This window comes from Lonchura striata, chromosome 3 (assembly GCF_050655825.1).
Source record: "Lonchura striata isolate lonStrDom1 chromosome 3, ASM5065582v1, whole genome shotgun sequence".
Classification (NCBI taxonomy): Eukaryota; Metazoa; Chordata; class Aves; order Passeriformes; family Estrildidae; genus Lonchura; species Lonchura striata.
In genome coordinates, this window is record NC_140705.1 from 113,686,779 (window position 1) to 113,704,513 (window position 17,735).

General features: G+C 48.8%; 2 protein-coding genes across 10 annotated transcripts in view; one reads left to right on the plus strand and one right to left on the minus strand.

The window, feature by feature from the left end:
- Positions 1-201: 201 nt before the first annotated feature.
- LGALSL (galectin like) lies at positions 202-9,984 on the minus strand. The gene is made up of 5 exons (XM_021555846.2): positions 9,699-9,984; positions 9,480-9,551; positions 9,219-9,307; positions 8,592-8,769; positions 202-5,875 (listed from the first exon to the last, which is right to left on the minus strand). The coding sequence occupies exons 1-5, from the start codon at positions 9,729-9,731 to the stop codon at positions 5,732-5,734; spliced, it is 516 nt and encodes a 171-aa protein (XP_021411521.1). The 5' UTR covers positions 9,732-9,984; the 3' UTR covers positions 202-5,731.
- A 1,398-nt stretch (positions 9,985-11,382) lies between these two features.
- Positions 11,383-17,735, plus strand: part of LOC110484903 (uncharacterized) — a 34,270-nt gene continuing 27,917 nt past the window's right edge. For 4 of the 9 annotated variants that reach the window (XM_085576136.1, XM_085576134.1, XM_085576137.1 and 1 more), the window contains exon 1: positions 11,383-13,125. The gene's annotated coding sequence lies outside the window, so the exon portion shown is untranslated. The remainder of the gene's footprint in view (positions 13,126-17,735) is intronic. The other 5 variants (XM_085576131.1, XM_085576132.1, XM_085576128.1 and 2 more) reach the window with 3 other exon arrangements.

Here is a 17,735-nt window from a genome sequence, read left to right on the forward strand (position 1 = left end):
CTGCATGGGGATTTTAAACCGTAAAGCAGTTTTGCACAAGCTGCTACCAAAGCTGCACATCCCATACTAAAGTTCCACACTACAGTCTAACCAGGGGAAGAGTCTGAAAAACAGGCAGGAGATAAAAAAGCCAGAAGTTAAGGAAGTCAAGAGGGTATGCAATGAGTATTGATAGTTCAGATAAAAGACAGAACAACCTAGTGAAGATTTCATGTTTTATTGTTATTAAAAGTTCATTATGAAACCAGCACAACACATAAAAATAGATCTGTGGTGAATGATACATATTACTGTTATTGCCCGGGCGTTTTGTGCACACTCTCACTTTTTAAAATCAGAAGCTAATGAATACAAGACATTTCACCAGCGAACTGTGAAACCAGTGTTCCTGCAGCACAGAGAGGCTGTGCTTCCTGTTGACTCTATCCAATGTATAATGCAGTCAGAAATAGTCCTCTATTCACACTTAAAAATAAACTCAGTTTTAGAGTATGCCCCAGCTGAAAATAACTGGAGAGTGAGAGCTAGAAATAACTCTTTTCTTAGGGACCTATTTCCATGAAAGTCAAAGGGATTTTTGACATGGATTTTAACAGCAGAAGGACATAGCTATTTGTTGACAGACGGATGGAGAGGCCTAGCAACAGGAGCTAGGGAGGACCTGTGGCAAATAGGAGTTTATTATTTTGATCTTGCACATGCTGCTGAATCTCCTTGTTGCAGTAATTGTCCATGTTCATTGCAGCAGTGATTGCTGGGAGGAGCTGGGAGGGTGTATCAAAGCCAGATAGGGCGTCTGCAGCTCGTATTTTTTTTTCTCCCTGTTTGGGTTGGCCTTGCTTCTAACGCTGCACGCCATTCATTGCAAAGTGACTTTCACCCGTGTGCTTTGTGATCCATGTGAGAAAATCAGAACAATACCACGATTACAAAACCCCTCACCAGGTCACTTGCTGTTCCTACACTGGTGTAAGCTTTTCTTCCTTACTTCTGTGCTTATCACAGCAGTCATTTGAGGCTGCCTTCAGCCCCTGACTTTTGCTCCTTACGTTGTCACACCAACTCCAGGGCTGCTGGGAGGTTGCTGACCAGCTCAGCAGAATTGTTGTTCTGCAGTTTTCTGCTTGGAAAGGTCTCTGTGCACCCTCAGTGCAGAAAAAAGTGCTGGAGCTCTCTGCGGGGAGCATCTCCTGTGAATAGGAGGCCAAATGAGTCCCACATCAGATATCCTGCTTGAATGTCTATGGGGGAAAAAACACCTTAGTGGTGTGGCTACTCCTACACTCTCCTGTTATTTATTTGGGACCTTCTTTTACATCAGGCAAGTAGGAACATGAACCAGTCCACGCTGTCCAAGCTTGTAAGCAATGCTGTTTTTTTTTTTTTTTTTTTTTGCCACAGGTCCTGGTAGGATGGCAGCTAAAAATGTGGGGAAAAGCCCATCCCTGGGAAGCTGCCCTGCATCTCCAGAGCCTGTGCCCTTGTCTGGCCCTGGAAATGCCCTCTGAAGTCCTGCTCTCTCAGGAATACAGCACATTATGCTCACTACCAAGCTGGAGAGCGCTGTGGCCACTCTGGCCTCGTTTCCTCCACACTCAACAGTTCCAAAGCCAAAGATAAAAATCTCAGCGCTGCTCCTTGCGCTGTGGGAAATCTCTGGCCTTCAGCCTCAGCCTCGCAGCAGGAGAGTGGCAAGGGTGGAAAGCTGTCACAGCAGAATGGTGATTAAGGCTCTGCCTTTGTTTTTCAGGCTGTTTGAGAAAAGCAGCCCTTGAGAAAGATGCTAGGCCTCAAGCACATGTCACATTCAACCGGTTTAGCAATATTAACGCCTGTTTCTGCTCAAAGTAGCCAGGGAGGGGAGGGAGAATATAATATGCTAGTGCAAGTTCTCATACACAACATAAGAATATTTAGTACAAAATGTTCTTTCAAGGTGGGGCAAACACTTCTAATTGTGACACAAAAAGAAGGTATTTTGTAACAGTTTTAACAAGTTGCCTGTGAAAAAGCGTTTGTGTGAAATATGTTTAGACAGACTACCTCACATGACACTGAAATATTTCAAGGCTCTTTCTGAGCAGGCAATAACCTAGTTTTGTTTTTTTTCTTAATCAAATCAGCTTTATCACAGCCAATCCCAAACATAATTAAATAATTTGGTTGTGATTTTTTTTTGTTAGTTGTATTATTTTCTTTTTCTTCTTTCAAAAAATAAAGCTATGCTGAGTGTTTCTGCTCCACATGGGTTTTACCCATTCAAGACTTCTTTCATTGCAGAATCAACTTCCTCATTCAGAGGAAACCACAGAAATATTCAGCTAGTAAATTTTAGCATAAGATTTCAAAGCTGGTTCATTCACTCCTGAAGTCCTGAAGAATTGCAGCTTCCAAGAGGCTCACAGACTCCTTCTCCCTACTGAAAAGCATTTTATAAACCTGGCCTAATCTGGACATAGTCTTTATTTCATGTCTACTAGGGCTTACATCCAAAACTAAGATATGAATAATCCCTAAATTGTGGAGAATGAAAAATTCAGGTATAAATTTTGCAGTGCAGTCTCCCATTTGAAACATTTGGATTTGACCCAAAGTCCAACTAAATAGAAACAATTAAGGCCTCAGTTTTCTATGATTTACACTGCATGTGCAAGTGTTCTGCAGTTGCATTTTAACATGATCAGCCAGTGTAAGTCAAGCACGAGTGGAACAGCCCTTGATTACACAGACATCATCCTTTTTTCGCCTGCCAACGCCTGGTTGTGCCAAGAGCAAAAGAAAAATACAGAGGCTTCCAATCAGGTGATAGACAGATAGATGTGTAAGCTTTCTTACAACTGTGACTTTCTGCCCTTTCTTGAGCTCTCAGCCAAGCCATAACCCATCAGAAGAGGATTCACAACCATTCTTGCCTTGAAGCTTGCCTCAGAAACCACAACAGGGCAGGTGGTGGAGTTATGCAAAGGCAAAACCAGAATTGGGGTCAAAAGAGCATTTTCCCCAGAGAGCAAACTCCTGGAGCAGGAACAAATGGGAGTGCCCAGCACAGCGGGTGGGAACAGGAGCAAGGCAGGAACACCAGGCCCTGGCTCCAGCAGAGATGCCCCTGACACTGCACTGAGCTCACCTTGGCATCCCTGGCATAGGCACCGTGCTGCGCCAGGCCCCCGCGGGAGAGAGAACGCGTGGGGGCTGTGAAAATCCAAGGCAGCCAAAATGCTTTTTCCAGGCTACAGTAAAGGCATGGAGAGGGAATCTCTGCTGGTGGGCTGGCAGGGAGATTCCCTTTGGGTTTGTGCTACTGTAGGGTCATGGTGCTACTTACATTTCCCACTGGCCCTGCATCAGCAAACCTGGCTTTGGATGTCCAGCTGGAGAAAGCACTAGGCACAGAGGCTGCTAAATTTCTCTCCAAACAGAATTCATCCCCTGCCTGCATCCGCTTTGGAACCATTGGGAATTTCCAAGCTGGAGAAAAATCCAAAATACCTCATGTAGAAGCACCTTTCCCTTGGATTTTTATTATAATCATTTTTAAGAATATATTTTGTACCGAAACACTGTCAGCATTCTTTATACAATGGAAAATGACACAGTCATTATGCATCATGTAAAAGAGTAAAAACAGAGCGAGACAGGAACATTTCAGTTCAATCTGGAATACAAATAGAATCTGATGTACAGCTTAAAAGCCACACACCAGACAAAAAGTTCATCTGGAAAACAACAGGTTCTCTTTTCTTTTGGGAGTAGGAAGAAAAGTCAGGGAACGTCAAATGTTAAGGCTAAAAATTAAAATTTTAACTTGTATTTTACAGGCTACAGGTGGTAGCCTGATTCTTAATTCATCTGCAGCAGCAGCAGCAACCCCACCTCTTTACAAACAGATTTGCACTTGCAAGAAGTAAGAATCAGGCTTCTATGCTCAGAGGACTCTGATTGACCTCAACAGGCTTTGGACTAGAGCCACAGTTGGAATTTCAGCTTGCAAGTCTAAGGCTTCTTAACTGCAGGCCAAATTAGCACAAAATGAGGCTTTGCATTGGCATTCTACCCTTAACTTTGGATATTCCAGTTCTGGTTGCTTTAAACCACACTTTTATTGCAGGTTTAACATAGTTCCATTTGTAAGATACTTTTTTTGTTTTTTCTTATATACTCTGCTACAGAAGATGTTTTTGTAGTCTGTTTTTTAGTCCCTATATTATGTGTTCTCAAAATTGCCTAAATGTATGTTTATATCATGATTACAACTACTCAGAAAGACCCATTAAAGTCCACTGTGAGTAGCCAAGGAAAAAAGTGTATTTAGACCTAAGGAAGTCAAAAAAAGTGGCTGTGTTCATTTATAGTGTAGCACAATGACTGTGTTTATACAGCTATACCTACTATTTAAAAAGCTACTTGAAAAGTTATTATTCATGTGCCGTAGCTGATTTTCAAGCATTATAACTTGGCTGTCTAGACAAGTTTTAATTGTCATATCAAAGGCCAAATATGTTCTCAAACAAGTGTAAAGAATCTCCCTTGGAAAGAAGCTGGTTCCCTTTCTGAATGAAGAGATTGCCAAATTTAACTTTTTCTCAGGTTATGAAAGCACAGTAAATTTAGTTTTGCTGTTTAAATTTTTTAAATGGATCGACTTCCACTCAAACCTATCCTGTGCAGCAAAGTTAGTAAGCCCTGAAAAACAGATTCTAGTGAATATGCAGAATTCCCCCCCACCAACTACCATGCCCACGTTTTCCCAGGGCCTAGAGGGCTCCATTAAAATGTAACTAAATGTGCAATAGGAAACATGGTTTTTCAAGAAGGATATGTAAAGTTTACCCGAAGAACCTAAGACATTTTGTACATTCAAAATGTTTACACTTTGCTGTTCTTAATCTTAAGATTGTTCGTTTTTACTAATAATACATACAATGAGTATAAATAAATAAACTACAGATAAGTTTTAAAAATTGTATTAACAATACGTTGTGCAAAAACTCATAACAATCTACATTCTATGCAAATACCCTGACTAAAATACACAGGCTGTGTCCACACACCCTCAGTCAGTTTTTGCACAGTCCTTGGGCCAAACCAGCAGCTGGGGGCAATCAGCAAAATTCCACTAAGAGTTATGGAAGTAATGCTGATTTACACCAGCAGAAGGACAGGCCCCAAGGTTTGTGCAAAAATGCCATAGAAATCAGTGGGAATTGTGCTTGACTAAGGACTAGACAGTTTGATTGTACCCCATTAAAGTGAGTGGGAGTTTTGCCATTGATTTCCATGGAACCAGGCTCAGGCCCTGGGTAAGGACGTCAGCACATGGCCCTATGTTGTGCTACACTACTCCACTTCAGTGCAGAAACAATATTTGCAAAAGATAAACTTGTTTTTGTCGTCACTACTGTTCAGTAACCGGTTTTAGCGCTGCATTGCAGAGATTGCCTTTTCTGTGAGATTTGAAACGGGACTGCAAGTCTTTCTGAATCCATTCCAATTTGATTATCCAGCACAGGTGGGCTATTTTGATCCAAGAAAAACGGCTCAATGTCTATAAACCAACAGTGCTCTTCATTAGGATAAAACACAGCCCGGTTCATCGGCACAGGAGTGAAGAACTGCATGCGGAAAAGGAACAGGGCAGCCTTCCTACCACAGCTGTGTCCAGAGCCGGCTGTCGCTGCTCCCAACGGACCACGGCACCTGAGCTGGTTTGGAATCTGCAGTCCTAACAAGCTCAGCCCAGTTTTGTAAGCTGAAGATCTCCATTTATCTTTATCGTGTCAATTGCTGACAGTGTTTCAATACGGTGGTAAAAATCAAAGAGTTGATGTCCGTCCACAAATATTCTAAAACGGGGATGCTCGCAAAGTATCTCAACCTGCAAAAGATAAAATGTTGAAGCATGTTGCTCACAGGGTAACTGGGGAGTTGTTTTACAGCACACAAAGAGCACTGGTGCAGCTGCACATTGTGCTACAATGTGCCACACAAGAGACACAGGTGAGACCAGTTTGCCCCCTTGACACCAGTTACACTCTGATGGATCTGCTCTTACCGCACAAGGACATTCATCCAATCTCAAATCTCATGCTGTCCTAGCAGTAAGCACACTGCAACCCAGTCCACTGGCTACTGGGAGGTTTTGTGTCCTGGAATAATGCCAGAAACAGACTCAAACTGCTAATCACAGCAGGAGGAAATTTAACCTCCAACCCAAACCTTGCATTCCTTGTGTGGCGGTTTCAGTTTGAACCAGGCAGGAAAGACTACAGACTACTTGTTGGTTTTGGTGGTGGTTTGTTGTTTTTTTTTTCTTTTCCTGCATAAGGAGGCAGCTCCCTCTGCAATGCTTTCCACACTACTTTTAATTTACTGGAAGGGAGTAAACACAGAAAGGGGATATTAAGTTTGTTCTCCCCTCCCACACACACACAGCTGCTGCAGAACTAAAACCCCTTCACTCCTGAGGCTGCAGACAGTCCCTGTCAGACTAGACTCCATCCTGGGGCTGCAGTGAAGGAAATGCAGTGCAGGATTGCTGGGAATTCAGCTAGACCATTCTCAGGAGGCACTAACAGAATCAGGGAAGGACACAGCTCATCCCTCTTCCTGAGAGACCAGCAGAAATGCTCTGGAAAAGCAACAAAGCCTGGAGCTGAACAAGCTTGGACACGTTGGGAGATTCCTGATGTTTGGGGTGGCTTGAGAGGGTGTCCTGTTGTTAAGCTTTGCTGGAGCTGCCCCAGCAGGAAGCTGGGACATGAGGACACAAAACATGCACTTATACAGGCTTTTGGAGACCTCCAGGTCTAGACACACTAAGGAGAAAATCTCCAGGGAAGCCACATGTAAATCTTGGGTCATTTCCAGAAGCTGGAAGTCCAGAGTGAAGTGCTGCTACCAGACACTTGACTCTGCTGCTATTACAGCGTATAAAAATGGGAACAGGGCTGTGACAAACTGACTGTGCCAAAGCCCAAGCGACTTAAAGCACACTGCACCAGGAGAAGTGGCAGCAGGCAGCCCAGGAGAGCTGGAACTCCTGGATCCCTGGTAGTGCACCAGGTACCAAGGAAGAGGCTGTGCAGCCATGGAGCTCCTGTGTCACTGCAACAGAGCCTGCCTGAGGCCTTGTTATGTAAAAGATATGGTTAGCACTGCTCACGGTCCGCTTTTCACGTCACCCGCGGCCACGCCACGGTGCTAATTGGACTGGATCACAGGTAATTGGCAAGAACACTTAATAGTCTTAATTTATTCACTGAGATGGAGACCATCAAAGGTACAAAGTCAATTGGGAGCCTCAATTCTGTTTGGGAATTTGGGAAAAAAAGGAGGAAAAAAAGGAAAAATAACTCCCCTTCTACTGTCTCCCATGATAGATGTGCAATATTGCTGTCCTCTAACATCGTCTCATTAGTGGGACATGCACAAAACTTGCTCTGGGTAATTTGTCTGGCTTGTCTGAGGGCCCAGTCACCACCCAGTGCAGAAGGCAGTGGAACCCTTTCAGATGCAGCAGGACCCAGCCTCCAAGCCTTTTCAAGTGCATTTCCCACACCACCAAAGGGTGTTGCCAGTTCTGATGGGAGGGTGAGTTTGTAGAAGCAAGTAGAGCGCAACCAATTTGCAGCAAAACCAGTCATGTAAACACCCTCTTAACATCAAGCATCTGGGGAGATGGTGAGCTTTTGGGGCTGGGGGAGATTATCTTGGGGGCAAGAAGGATTAAGAGAGTTTGGCAGCTGGTCATAGTACTGGCATTTAGCAGAGGGGCCAGTGAGGTTTTGTAAGAGGGACAGGGAGGAGGAGGGGTTTTCTGGGTCAGCTGCATGGAAAAGGCATGCAGCCTTTTTTCCTCAATGTAGTGAGAGGGAAGCAGCCCTCTGCAGCTGCATACTTTGTTAGTGCTGATTTGCAAAGACATCTTCACATAACCATAAACACTACAGATGGGAATCTGCTTCTAGGTCAACCCAGTCCATCCACAGCACCACAGCACTTCCATGTACACTGTTTTCAAGTGACTACAGATTTAAGTTTGATGGAAGGTTTAATCCCAGGGTTCAGAAAAGAATGCCACTATTGCTTAGCTGTTTAATCTGCTAACACGAAGAGCTACGGTCAACCTTAACGTAACATCCCTGGGGACAAAGGATGAACATGATCCTTATTAGCTGCACTAAATTGCAAACAGTATGTCCATTAAAAAACCCATCAATATTTACAGCAGCCCCACTGAACATTAACATTCTCCAGTAATAACTTGTAATGCTCTAATGACATAGAGGTACCTCTTAATTTATGGTTATAAAACTAAGCTCAGGAAGTTGCGCTCCATCACACAGTATTACAACCCTGTCATAGCGCCCAGGTGAGGTGCTCACAGCCCCATCTGAGCCGCCTGCAGCTGCACGTAGCAGCGGGATCTCCACGCAACTCGATGGATACAAACAAACCAGCAACTGGTGTCTCAACCGGAGCAGTGCCGGCTGCACTGTGATTTCATGAAAGGCACGTCAGGTTCTGCTGCGACTCGTGTCAAATGACACTTTATCAGACATGGTGCAAGCCACTGCCATCCTGGTACTCACCCTAAAAGGCTGGTCCGGTATAAATGGAAAGTAAGGAATAGACGACTGCTCTTCCCCCCATTCTCCGGCTACACAAGAGTTTCTGACAAACTGTCTCTCTGTAAACACAGCTTTCAGTTCTATGGCTACATCCGCAGGAGGATCTTCTGACTCCCCACAAGTCAGACTGATGCCAAAGCTGCAACACAAACAGAACAGCTCTCATTCAGCCAGAAAAAAAAGCAAACAAGCCCCAAATGCCACCAGTCTTATTTCTCAGCTTATTATAGCCATATAGTGGCACAGGCTGGAAGACAGCTCAGCTCATTCAGAGCTCTCTGAAAGCTCAACAGGGACAACAACATGGTTATGGAGTACATATGTGTGTGTGTGCAAGGCGTTGGGCATATATTTGTACATATATGCAGATATATATGCTTGATATGCTTCACTCCCCAGTGAAAACGGAATCCCTTGAAGAAATGCCCCCTCTATGGGTCAAAGGAGAAACCAGCATGCTATATTTAAAATGATAAAAATAATCCTTTCCAGAAAGCAGGGATCCGTGCGGATGTGTGTGTGTGTACGTGCGGGTGGCCGCCCCGCTTCGCCCCCTCCCCAGCACCGGCAGTCCTGTGCAGGTGTTACCTCTCGGGGTTGAGGTCCACTATGCCCATGACCAAGATCTTCTTTCCCGGCCTCATTCCTCCTTTGATGTGCCCGCAGAAGGGGACGATCTGGAAAGGACGGGCGGAAGGTGGTGAGGGTCAGCTCGGCATCACCAGCGGCCGGAGCTGAGCGGGGGCGGGGGACAGTAAAGGCATTGACAAAATAAAACAGACCACCAAAAAAAAAACAAAAAAAACAAAAACAAACAAACAAAAAAAAAACCGAAGAAAGGTGATTTACCAGGCGAGGGAAGTACACATCAGCCTGCACCGGAGATCCCAGCGAGTTGTTTAAATGCCCGTCCTCTATTTTCTGCAGGTGAGAAGGAGAGCGCTGAGGCAGGGCCGGCGGAGCCCCCAGCCCGCCCCGCTCCGCGGGAGCCCTGCCCGGCGCCCGGCCCCGTCCCGGCCCCGTCCCGGCCCCGTCCCGGCCCCGTCCCGGTGCCACGGCCGCACTCACCAGCGCGTCCCGCTCCGCCACGGTCCCCGCCATCTTGTGGAAGCGGCGGCGCTGGGGACAGGGCGGGGGAGAGGGAGGGAGGGAGGGATGGAGGGAGGGAGGGGGCTCTGTGGCGGCCCCGGCGGCGGAGGGGTAGCGGCCGAGCCGGAGCGGAGCCGCTGCAGAAGTAGGCAGGCGAGGAGGAGGAGGAGGAGGAGGAGGAGGAGGAGGAGGAGGGGAGGTGGCCGGCTGGCACTGCCTCGCCCGGCGGGGAGCCCAGCCCTCGGCCCGAGGGGAGCCGGGCAGGGCGGGGCGGGGGCTGCCGCCCTGCTCCGCTCGCAGCCCCGCGGCGGGGCCGGCCCTCAGCGGGCGGGCAGAGCGCGGCCCCGCCGGGCCCTCACCTGGCGCCTGCAGGTGATGGCTGCCGGGGGAGGGGCCGCAGCAGCCCCGCGCCCGTCGTGTCAGGGATCGCCTTTCTGTCCGGGCTCGCACGCCTCGGCGAAGAGAATGTGCCGAGCCGGGCGTCCTGGGTGGCTCCCTTCCTCCAGAGGTGTTGGGTGGGACGCTGCTCCGAAATGAGCCTCCACGCCTCTCCCCTCCGTGGGGAGCCCTCAGGGGGTGAGGCCCCGAGCGGGGTCGGTGGGCAGAGCCCCGAGGTGCGGGAGTGACTCCGTGCCGGCCGGTGCTGCCCCGGGCCCGCCGTGCCCGCAGCCTCCGGCGAGCTGCGGGCATTGCATAAGCCGGGCCGTGCCCGTGAGCTCCCGCTGACACGCCGTGGCCGCGGGTGTGCAACGCGGCGGGGTCTGCGGTGTGCCCTCTGCGGTGTGTGTGCCCTCTGCGGTGTGCCCTCTGCGGTGTGTGTGCCCTCTGTGGTGTCCCTCTGCGGGTGTCCCTTCTGCGGTGTGCCCTCTGCGGTATCCCTTCTGCGGTGTGCCCTCTGCGGTGTGCCTTCTGCGGGTGTCCTTTCTGGGGTGTCCTTCTGCGGTGTCCCTCTGCGGTGTGCCCTCTGCGGGTGTCCCTCTCTGTGGTGTCCCTCTCTGCGGTGTGCTCTCTGCGGTGTGCTCTCTGCGGTGTGCCCTCTGCGGGTGTCCCTCTGCGGGTGTCCCTCTGCCTGTGTCCCTTCTGCGGTGTGCCCTCTGCGGGTGTCCCTTCTGCAGTGTGCCCTCTGTGGTGTGCCCTCTGCGGGTGTCCCTCTGCGGTGTGCCCTCTGCGGTGTGCCCTCTGCGGGTGTCCCTTCTGCGGGTGTCCTTTCTGGGGTGTCCTTTCTGGGGTGTCCTTCTGCGGTGTGCCCTCTGCGGTGTGCCCTCTGCGGTGTGCCCTCTGTGGTGTCCCCACTGTGGTGTGCCCTCTGCGGGTGTCCCTTCTGCGGTGTGCCCTCTGCGGTGTGCCCTCTGCGGTATCCCTTCTGTAGTGTGCCCTCTGCGGTGTGCCCTCTGCGGTGTGCCCTCTGCGGTGTGCCCTCTGCGGTGTGCCCTCTGCGGGTGTCCCTTCTGCGGGTGTCCCCTCTGCGGTGTCCCTCTGCGGGTGTCCCCTCTGCGGTGTCCCCTCTGCGGGTGTCCCTTCTGCGGTGTGCCCTCTGCGGTGTGCCCTCTGCGGTGTGCCCTCTGCGGTGTGCCCTCTGCGGGTGTCCCCTCTGCGGTGTCCCCTCTGCGGTGTGCCCTCTGCGTTGTCCCTCTGCGGGTGTCCCTTCTGCGGTGTGCCCTCTGCGGTGTGCCCTCTGCGGGTGTCCCTTCTGCGGGTGTCCCTTCTGCGGGTGCCCCACTCTGCGGCAGCTCGGCCACCACCGGCCCTGCTCGTGCCTCACCTGGACCACAGCAGGGGTGACCCGCCCCGCCGAACGCGCTGTCATGGTCCTTTTGATGAGTTCAAGGTCTTGGGAATTGAGGAAGGCTTTCTTGTCGCTTGGGATTTGATGGCATGAGCATCCCCTTAGGAACGTGACACAGCAACTGGAATTGGCCTGTGCTCTGCAGGAGCTCACACAGGGACTGGGCTTTTTGTGGCTCTTGCTTGCACACTGGGCTGGGTTGGTGAGTGTCCTCGTCCTTCCTTCCTCTGAGGCACTGTCAGGGTTAATTACATTGGGTAAAGTGGAGTGGGGGAAGCAAAGTCACTGCAATATTTAGGGTTTCAATATGATGGTGTCTGTTGGGAAACACCTGCAATCAGTAGGTGATGCCATTTGGGAAATCGAGAGGTACTGAGTGTAAAGAACAGATTGTGCAAGTGTTTAGCTGTGGCTATTTTTTCAGTAGTGCCCACTAATTTGGGCATGTTTTCCTCTCTGGATGCCCAGTTGGAGATGGCTCATAGAAGCTCATGTTTGGAAGTCACGTACTGAAGTCATGGCTCCTTCAGGGTGTACCAGCACAGCTGGGCAAGAGGCAGCGAGCATCCCTGTGGCCCAGGTCTTGGCATGGGAGAACCACTGGACTGTTTTCTTCTTGCCAAAACCCTGAATGTCTCATCACCACATGGAAAAGCATCTTGCTGGAGAATGAATTTGTAAATAGTGCAGTAACATGAACCCATCACACATGAGAAACAGCTGGCTTTACAGTGGTCAGGTGAGTGCATTCACAAGTTTACCACAAAGTGGAACTGGAATTAGCTTGATGTGTTTCACCTCCTGTATGCTGCTCACCTCACCGTGATGATGATGCCAACTGCATTATGTTATCTTTTTCTGTTGGCCGAAGAGAGAACAGAAATCATCCTAAGCTTTTTTTTTTTTTTTTTTTTAATTTAGTTGTATGGTGTTACATGTTATCCAAAAAGCTCTTTTCAGAACCCTTTGTCTTCTCTGCTGTACAGAGAGACACTTTGTTGGATAAAATTAAATTCATTGGACATAAAATCAGGCCAGCCAGTTGTTTGTGCCAAAGAACGATGTTTTATGAAGGGAGAGGCCATCATTATGTATCTATTTTGTAGCTGCTTTTAAATGAACTTTTTCATTTCAAAACAATTAAATAACAAGACTTGTCCCTTTGGCTAGCTGCTTTGCCTTGTGCTTGTCTTTTTGGCATGTTTTCCCAAAACTAGCACAAATGCAGCATTTGTTTTGTTGGCCATGGACTGACTGGAACAACCCGCACTATTAAATTTTGATGGAAAAGGACATTCATAAGATTTTAAAGCTCTGGTGGCCTGTGCCTCTGTGTTTCTGTGCCGTGTTATCCTCATAGCCTGAAACAGTCCAGGAGGACACCAAAATCTTTCTCTGTATACCATGAACAGTGTGAGGCAACCAGAGAGGAGCTCTGCCTCGGTGTGCTGCTGTCCTGCCTGTGGGATGGTCACTCCTGTAGGGAGGTGTTCTCCAGCAGAAGATTTCCTGCATTGCCCAGCAGTCCATGGAGCAGGATTCCACCATGTTTCTCACCCACGGAGGAGCTTCCTTGGGACCCAGCTTCCCAGGAAATCCCCCTCTGCAAACAGCTGCAGGGTGAGTGCTGCACCTAAGCTCCTCTGCTTGTTCTTCTGAAAATGTAGACATCTGAGCCAAATCTGTTCCTTCACCCATGTAGTGCTTGTAAAATCCTGTACAAAATAGCCCCCAATCAGTATTTTTAACAGCTTTCTTGGCAGGGAAGCTCTTGAGTTATCCTGCTTGAGGGCCTGAGCTTGCAGACCTTGTGGTAGTAGCTAGGGCAACATAAATATTTGTGCACCACTGAAATGGTGCTGAAGTACAAGCTACTAAACTTGTCTCGTTGGCCAAGTGCAAAAAACCTTGTGGACAGGTATTGTCTTTCATTTCTGGGTTCGTACAGCCTTTTGCTCAGTGAGAGCCTGGGACTCTTGAAATGCAGAGAATCATGTAAAGATTAAAAAGAAGTGGCATGGTGTGAACACCATTTGGGAGCAATTAATGACATGCCCAGCCACCAAAGCCATTGCTGAGAACTGGCAAACCCAGAACTTCATCTTAATCCCAGCACCTTGTATCTTGCAGCCACTCCCTTTGATGATTTAAAAAGGTGTATCTAATTCTTAGCTGGCCTTCACTGGCAAGGAATGCAGTACGATTGCAAATTTGGTGTGGTATAATTACCCTGCCTTTCTTGCCCCATTACCACTGACATTACTCTCCTCATGCCTGGGTTTATAGGCTGACTTGTAGAACCTCTCTGGTTTGTTTTGCTTTTTTAATGACAATGTTGAGAGGATGGGAGGTGTTTGCTGGTTTCATGGAAGCTTCCTTTGGTTTCTGGGTGGCAAGGCACCCCACTCCTGGTTTTTGTAAGACTCGGAAAAAGCTGAGTAATACAATAAAGGAGAATGTTTGGGAATACATGTGATTCAGTGGTTGGAGCCAAGTGTTTAACAGTTAGAGGAAGTGCTCCTTTCAGGATTACACCTGAATGGCAGTGCTGATAAACAATTATTTGGATTGCACAGTGGTTTTGGGGTTTTTTTTTACCTTTGTAGCTTTGCCAGTACAAATCCTCAGTTAGAGGGTTTTTTTCAGGTACAAATTTACCCTGGGCAGGGTGTCCAAGGCAGGACTTGGGAGAGGGTGGTACTGCCAATTACAGGGGTTTGGCAGGGGCTGGAGAGCAGAGCAGGAGATGTTGTTCATGCCGTCTTGCTGCGTGGCTTCAAGGCGTTCCGAGGGCAGGTTCCTCTGGCACCGTGCACCAAGGCGAAACCACTGCTGTGTTCTGGTGGAGTGTCCCTGGACCTGTCCTCCCATGCTCACCCGTGGGAAACACAAGTGACAGTTATCAGCAGGGACAGAGTGGAGGGAGTGTTCAGCAGCCTGTGTGCTTTCACAGCCTCGTGCTGTCACATCCCTGGGCAGGGAGGAGGGAACCCAGGGCCAGGAGCAGCAACCCTCTCTTGACATTTATTTCATGTGGCTTCACTGCTTCTTGTTGCCCCCTGAATCATTGCGGTCGAGGGTTTTGCCCTTAGGGTTTGAGCTCTGGCTGTGTGTGAATCCCCTGGAGAAGTTTGTTCTCTGAGGCTCCCAGTAACAGATTGTGTAAAGTGGTGTTTAAGGAGGTGGTCCTGGTGGCTGAGTTGGCTGGTTGCACACAGAACTGCTGCACATGTGGTATCAGAAATATCTAATAGTTTTAAAGACTGTGTACTGAAGTTTGCCCCAGGATCTGAGGGTATGTACATGAATGCATGTCAGACACAGTGGAAGCCACCTCCAGCTCACTGCTTGCCCCTCCTTGTAGCAAACAGGGCACCAAACTGCACCCACAGCTCCCTTTGTCCCCTGGACCAGCTGTGGGTGCCAGGTGGGAGGAATGAGCTGGCTGGGGAAGGAAAGCAGGGAGGTCACCATGAAGACAAGACATTTGTTACCTGCATCTTTCCCACTGGCTCCTGCGTTGCCAGTGTCAGGTGAGTCGTGCTTCCCACATTAAGAGGCAGGCAGGAGAGGTTCCCAGCTGTGCCCATGCCACACAGAGGGCAGAGGAGGGAGCCAGAGCTTGGACAGCGCCTCTATTCTGCCACTGTGCCCTTCCCCAGGAGTGCAAAGACCCATCTCTGCTCTCCTTCTGGGGTCAGCAGGGCCTGAGGCTGTTTCTGCAGCAGAAAGAGCTGTGGGTGGACATACCATTGGGGTAAGCTGGGGGATGCTCCAGGCACAGGTGGGATGGGGAACACAGCTCCCAGCTGGGGAGAGGGGTCCCTGTGGCTGCAGCAGGAGTTGCCTGACAAGAGAGAAGAGGTGGCTTGGAGCTCAGCTCACTCCATGTCCATTCCTGCTGCACAGGACACCACAAGGAACCAGGAGAGCCTGGGTGACCCAGCTGGAGCTGAGCTGCCTCCATGCCAGTGGGAGTCTCTGCTCTGGGCTGTCACTGAGTGCTGGTGCTCCAGCCAAGCTGTAGAGGCATCTCTGCACACCTTCTCCTACTCCTCTCTCTCCCAGTGGAGTCCAGCCAGTGCTGGGAGCCTGGAGAAACTGGTGGAGGCCAGCAGAGGTGACAGTGGGAAACTTTCAGCTGCCTCTGGCTATGCTGTGGTACAGGGATGTGCAGATTGAACTTGTGTAGGAGGAAGGGAGCAAAGTGGAGTCCCACTGGTGCCAGTCAGGGAGATGGAGAGGTCTGGGGAGCCACCAGCAGCACTGGTATGTGCTCCCTGGCAGTGCTGGGAGAAAACCTGTCATGCAGGACAGGGAGCCTGGGAGCACAGAGTCCTGGCTCTGCTGTCCTCAGGTGCCAGTGCCAGGTGACAACTCACCAGTGGTCCTTTCTGCTGAGGGGCTGCTCTCCCAAAGGGAACAAAATCCTGCCTCTTTCTGCCTTCTGGTTTTCTCAGAGTTCTGGGACTCTGTTGCTGCAGGTGTGGATTCGTGTTCAGCAGCTGAAGGCTGTGACTCCTGGCCCCCCAGGAGTTGATGTCCACAATAAAATGGTCTTTTCTGAATGTGTTGCCACAGGATTTTCTGGAGTGGGGAACTATTGTTTGGGGATGAATCCTGAAGGAGGATTGAGTTTGAGATCATTCCTTGTCCCAGCATTCTTCCTAACAGCTGGTCTGAGTTGAGGTGCCTTAGGAGACAAACCAAATCATAGTATCCCACCCAAGTGTAGAGCATAAGGGACCTGTGGAGGTCTCCTGGTCCAACATCTGTCCCAGGTGTATTCCCTGGAGCAGGCTGGCCAGGACCATGTCCTGGTGAGTTTAGGGGATCTCCTTAGAGCAGGGCTACGTGCTCAGAGTGGGGGCAGGACATAGACAGGGCATGGTGCCAGGAAGGGCTGTTATGGATTAGAGAACCTGGGTGTTGGAAACCTAATGAATTAAGTGGTGAATGAGTGAAATGACATGTTAGATTCCTATGTTTAAAGGGGATTGAGTCTTTATTTGCCAGGTTTTCCTGTTTGCTTTCCTAATGAGCTCATAAAATATAGTTGAATTTATGAAGTACCTTGTACTGCGAAGATGAGGTATCCAAACATACCATAACACTGCTCAGTCCAGAAGAGGCTTCCTGTAGCTTTTCACTGTCTGCAGGACAGGGTGAGGGCTGTTCACTATTTTTAAAACCTCTGCAGGGAATATTCTTCACCTGTAATTTTAAAAAAACTGCCTTAATATTCTTGCTTTTAAAGTACTTTCTGCAAATGAAATGTGGAACATGGGAATCTCATCTTTACGTTTTAATTGGTGGCCCAGCAGTCCTAGTTCTATGCAGAGCAAATTCTGCACTTAGTCATATGTGGGCAATGCAGTCCCTGCTGGATTTCCTGCACACCACTGGTTTGTCCAAAGTGGTTTGCTGGTTTTGGTGCATCAGGAGCAGAGCCAGCATCTGACTGAGTCCCAAACATCTGCAGGTACAGTGTAAAACTCACAACGTCCACAATGCCTTCAGAAGACCCCATTCAGTCAGCACATCTGCCCAGGCTGGGAACAAGGCCATTCCTGTGAGGAAAAGGAGAGCTGGGAGCTGCACTGAGGGGCTGATCCAGCCAGGTTTCCCAGCCTGTGCACATGGGTTTCAGGTACTGCATTCCCACCCAGCACTTGTTGCAGTCTGAACTCCTCTTCCTGTCTGGGTCATGTGAGGTACCCTCCATGAGCAGCACTTTGCTCTTACAGGCATCCTGCTGTGCATTGCAGCAATTCAGGGCTAAATAATTTATCTAGGAAGAATGTTTTCTACGTGACTTAAAAAATGGAAGAGGAATATTGCAACAGTAAACTGCGGGGCGGACAAATACATTCTGCCTCTCAGTTTCTGAGCATTGCACTTTGCCACTTTTGTTTCAAAATTGCTTTCTCTCCCATAATTATCTTCAAAAGAGAAAGCTGATCCAAAATGTTTCCCTTTATATATATATATATATATATATATATATATATATATATATATATATATACACATATATTTTAGGGTGGTTCATTGATTTCCATTTTTAATAATCAAAATGAATTAAACAAAAGAAAAAAGCCCCACAGCAATATATTGCCTAGTATATTTAAAATAGAGAGAATGCTCATATGTGCTGCAGCACACTTCATCTGTGGACATCAAAGTGTCTCACAGAGGTCGTAATCCTCATTTCAAAGATGAGGAAACAG

Coding starts and splice junctions, on each gene's coding strand:
- LGALSL (XM_021555846.2), bottom strand. CDS start 9,731: ATGGCGGGGACCGTGGCGGAGCGGGACGCGCTG. Junction 9,552..9,698: donor TGGCGGAGCGGGACGCGCTG/GTGAGTGCGGCC, acceptor TCTCACCTGCAG/AAAATAGAGGACGGGCATTT. Junction 9,308..9,479: donor ATGTGTACTTCCCTCGCCTG/GTAAATCACCTT, acceptor CGTCCTTTCCAG/ATCGTCCCCTTCTGCGGGCA.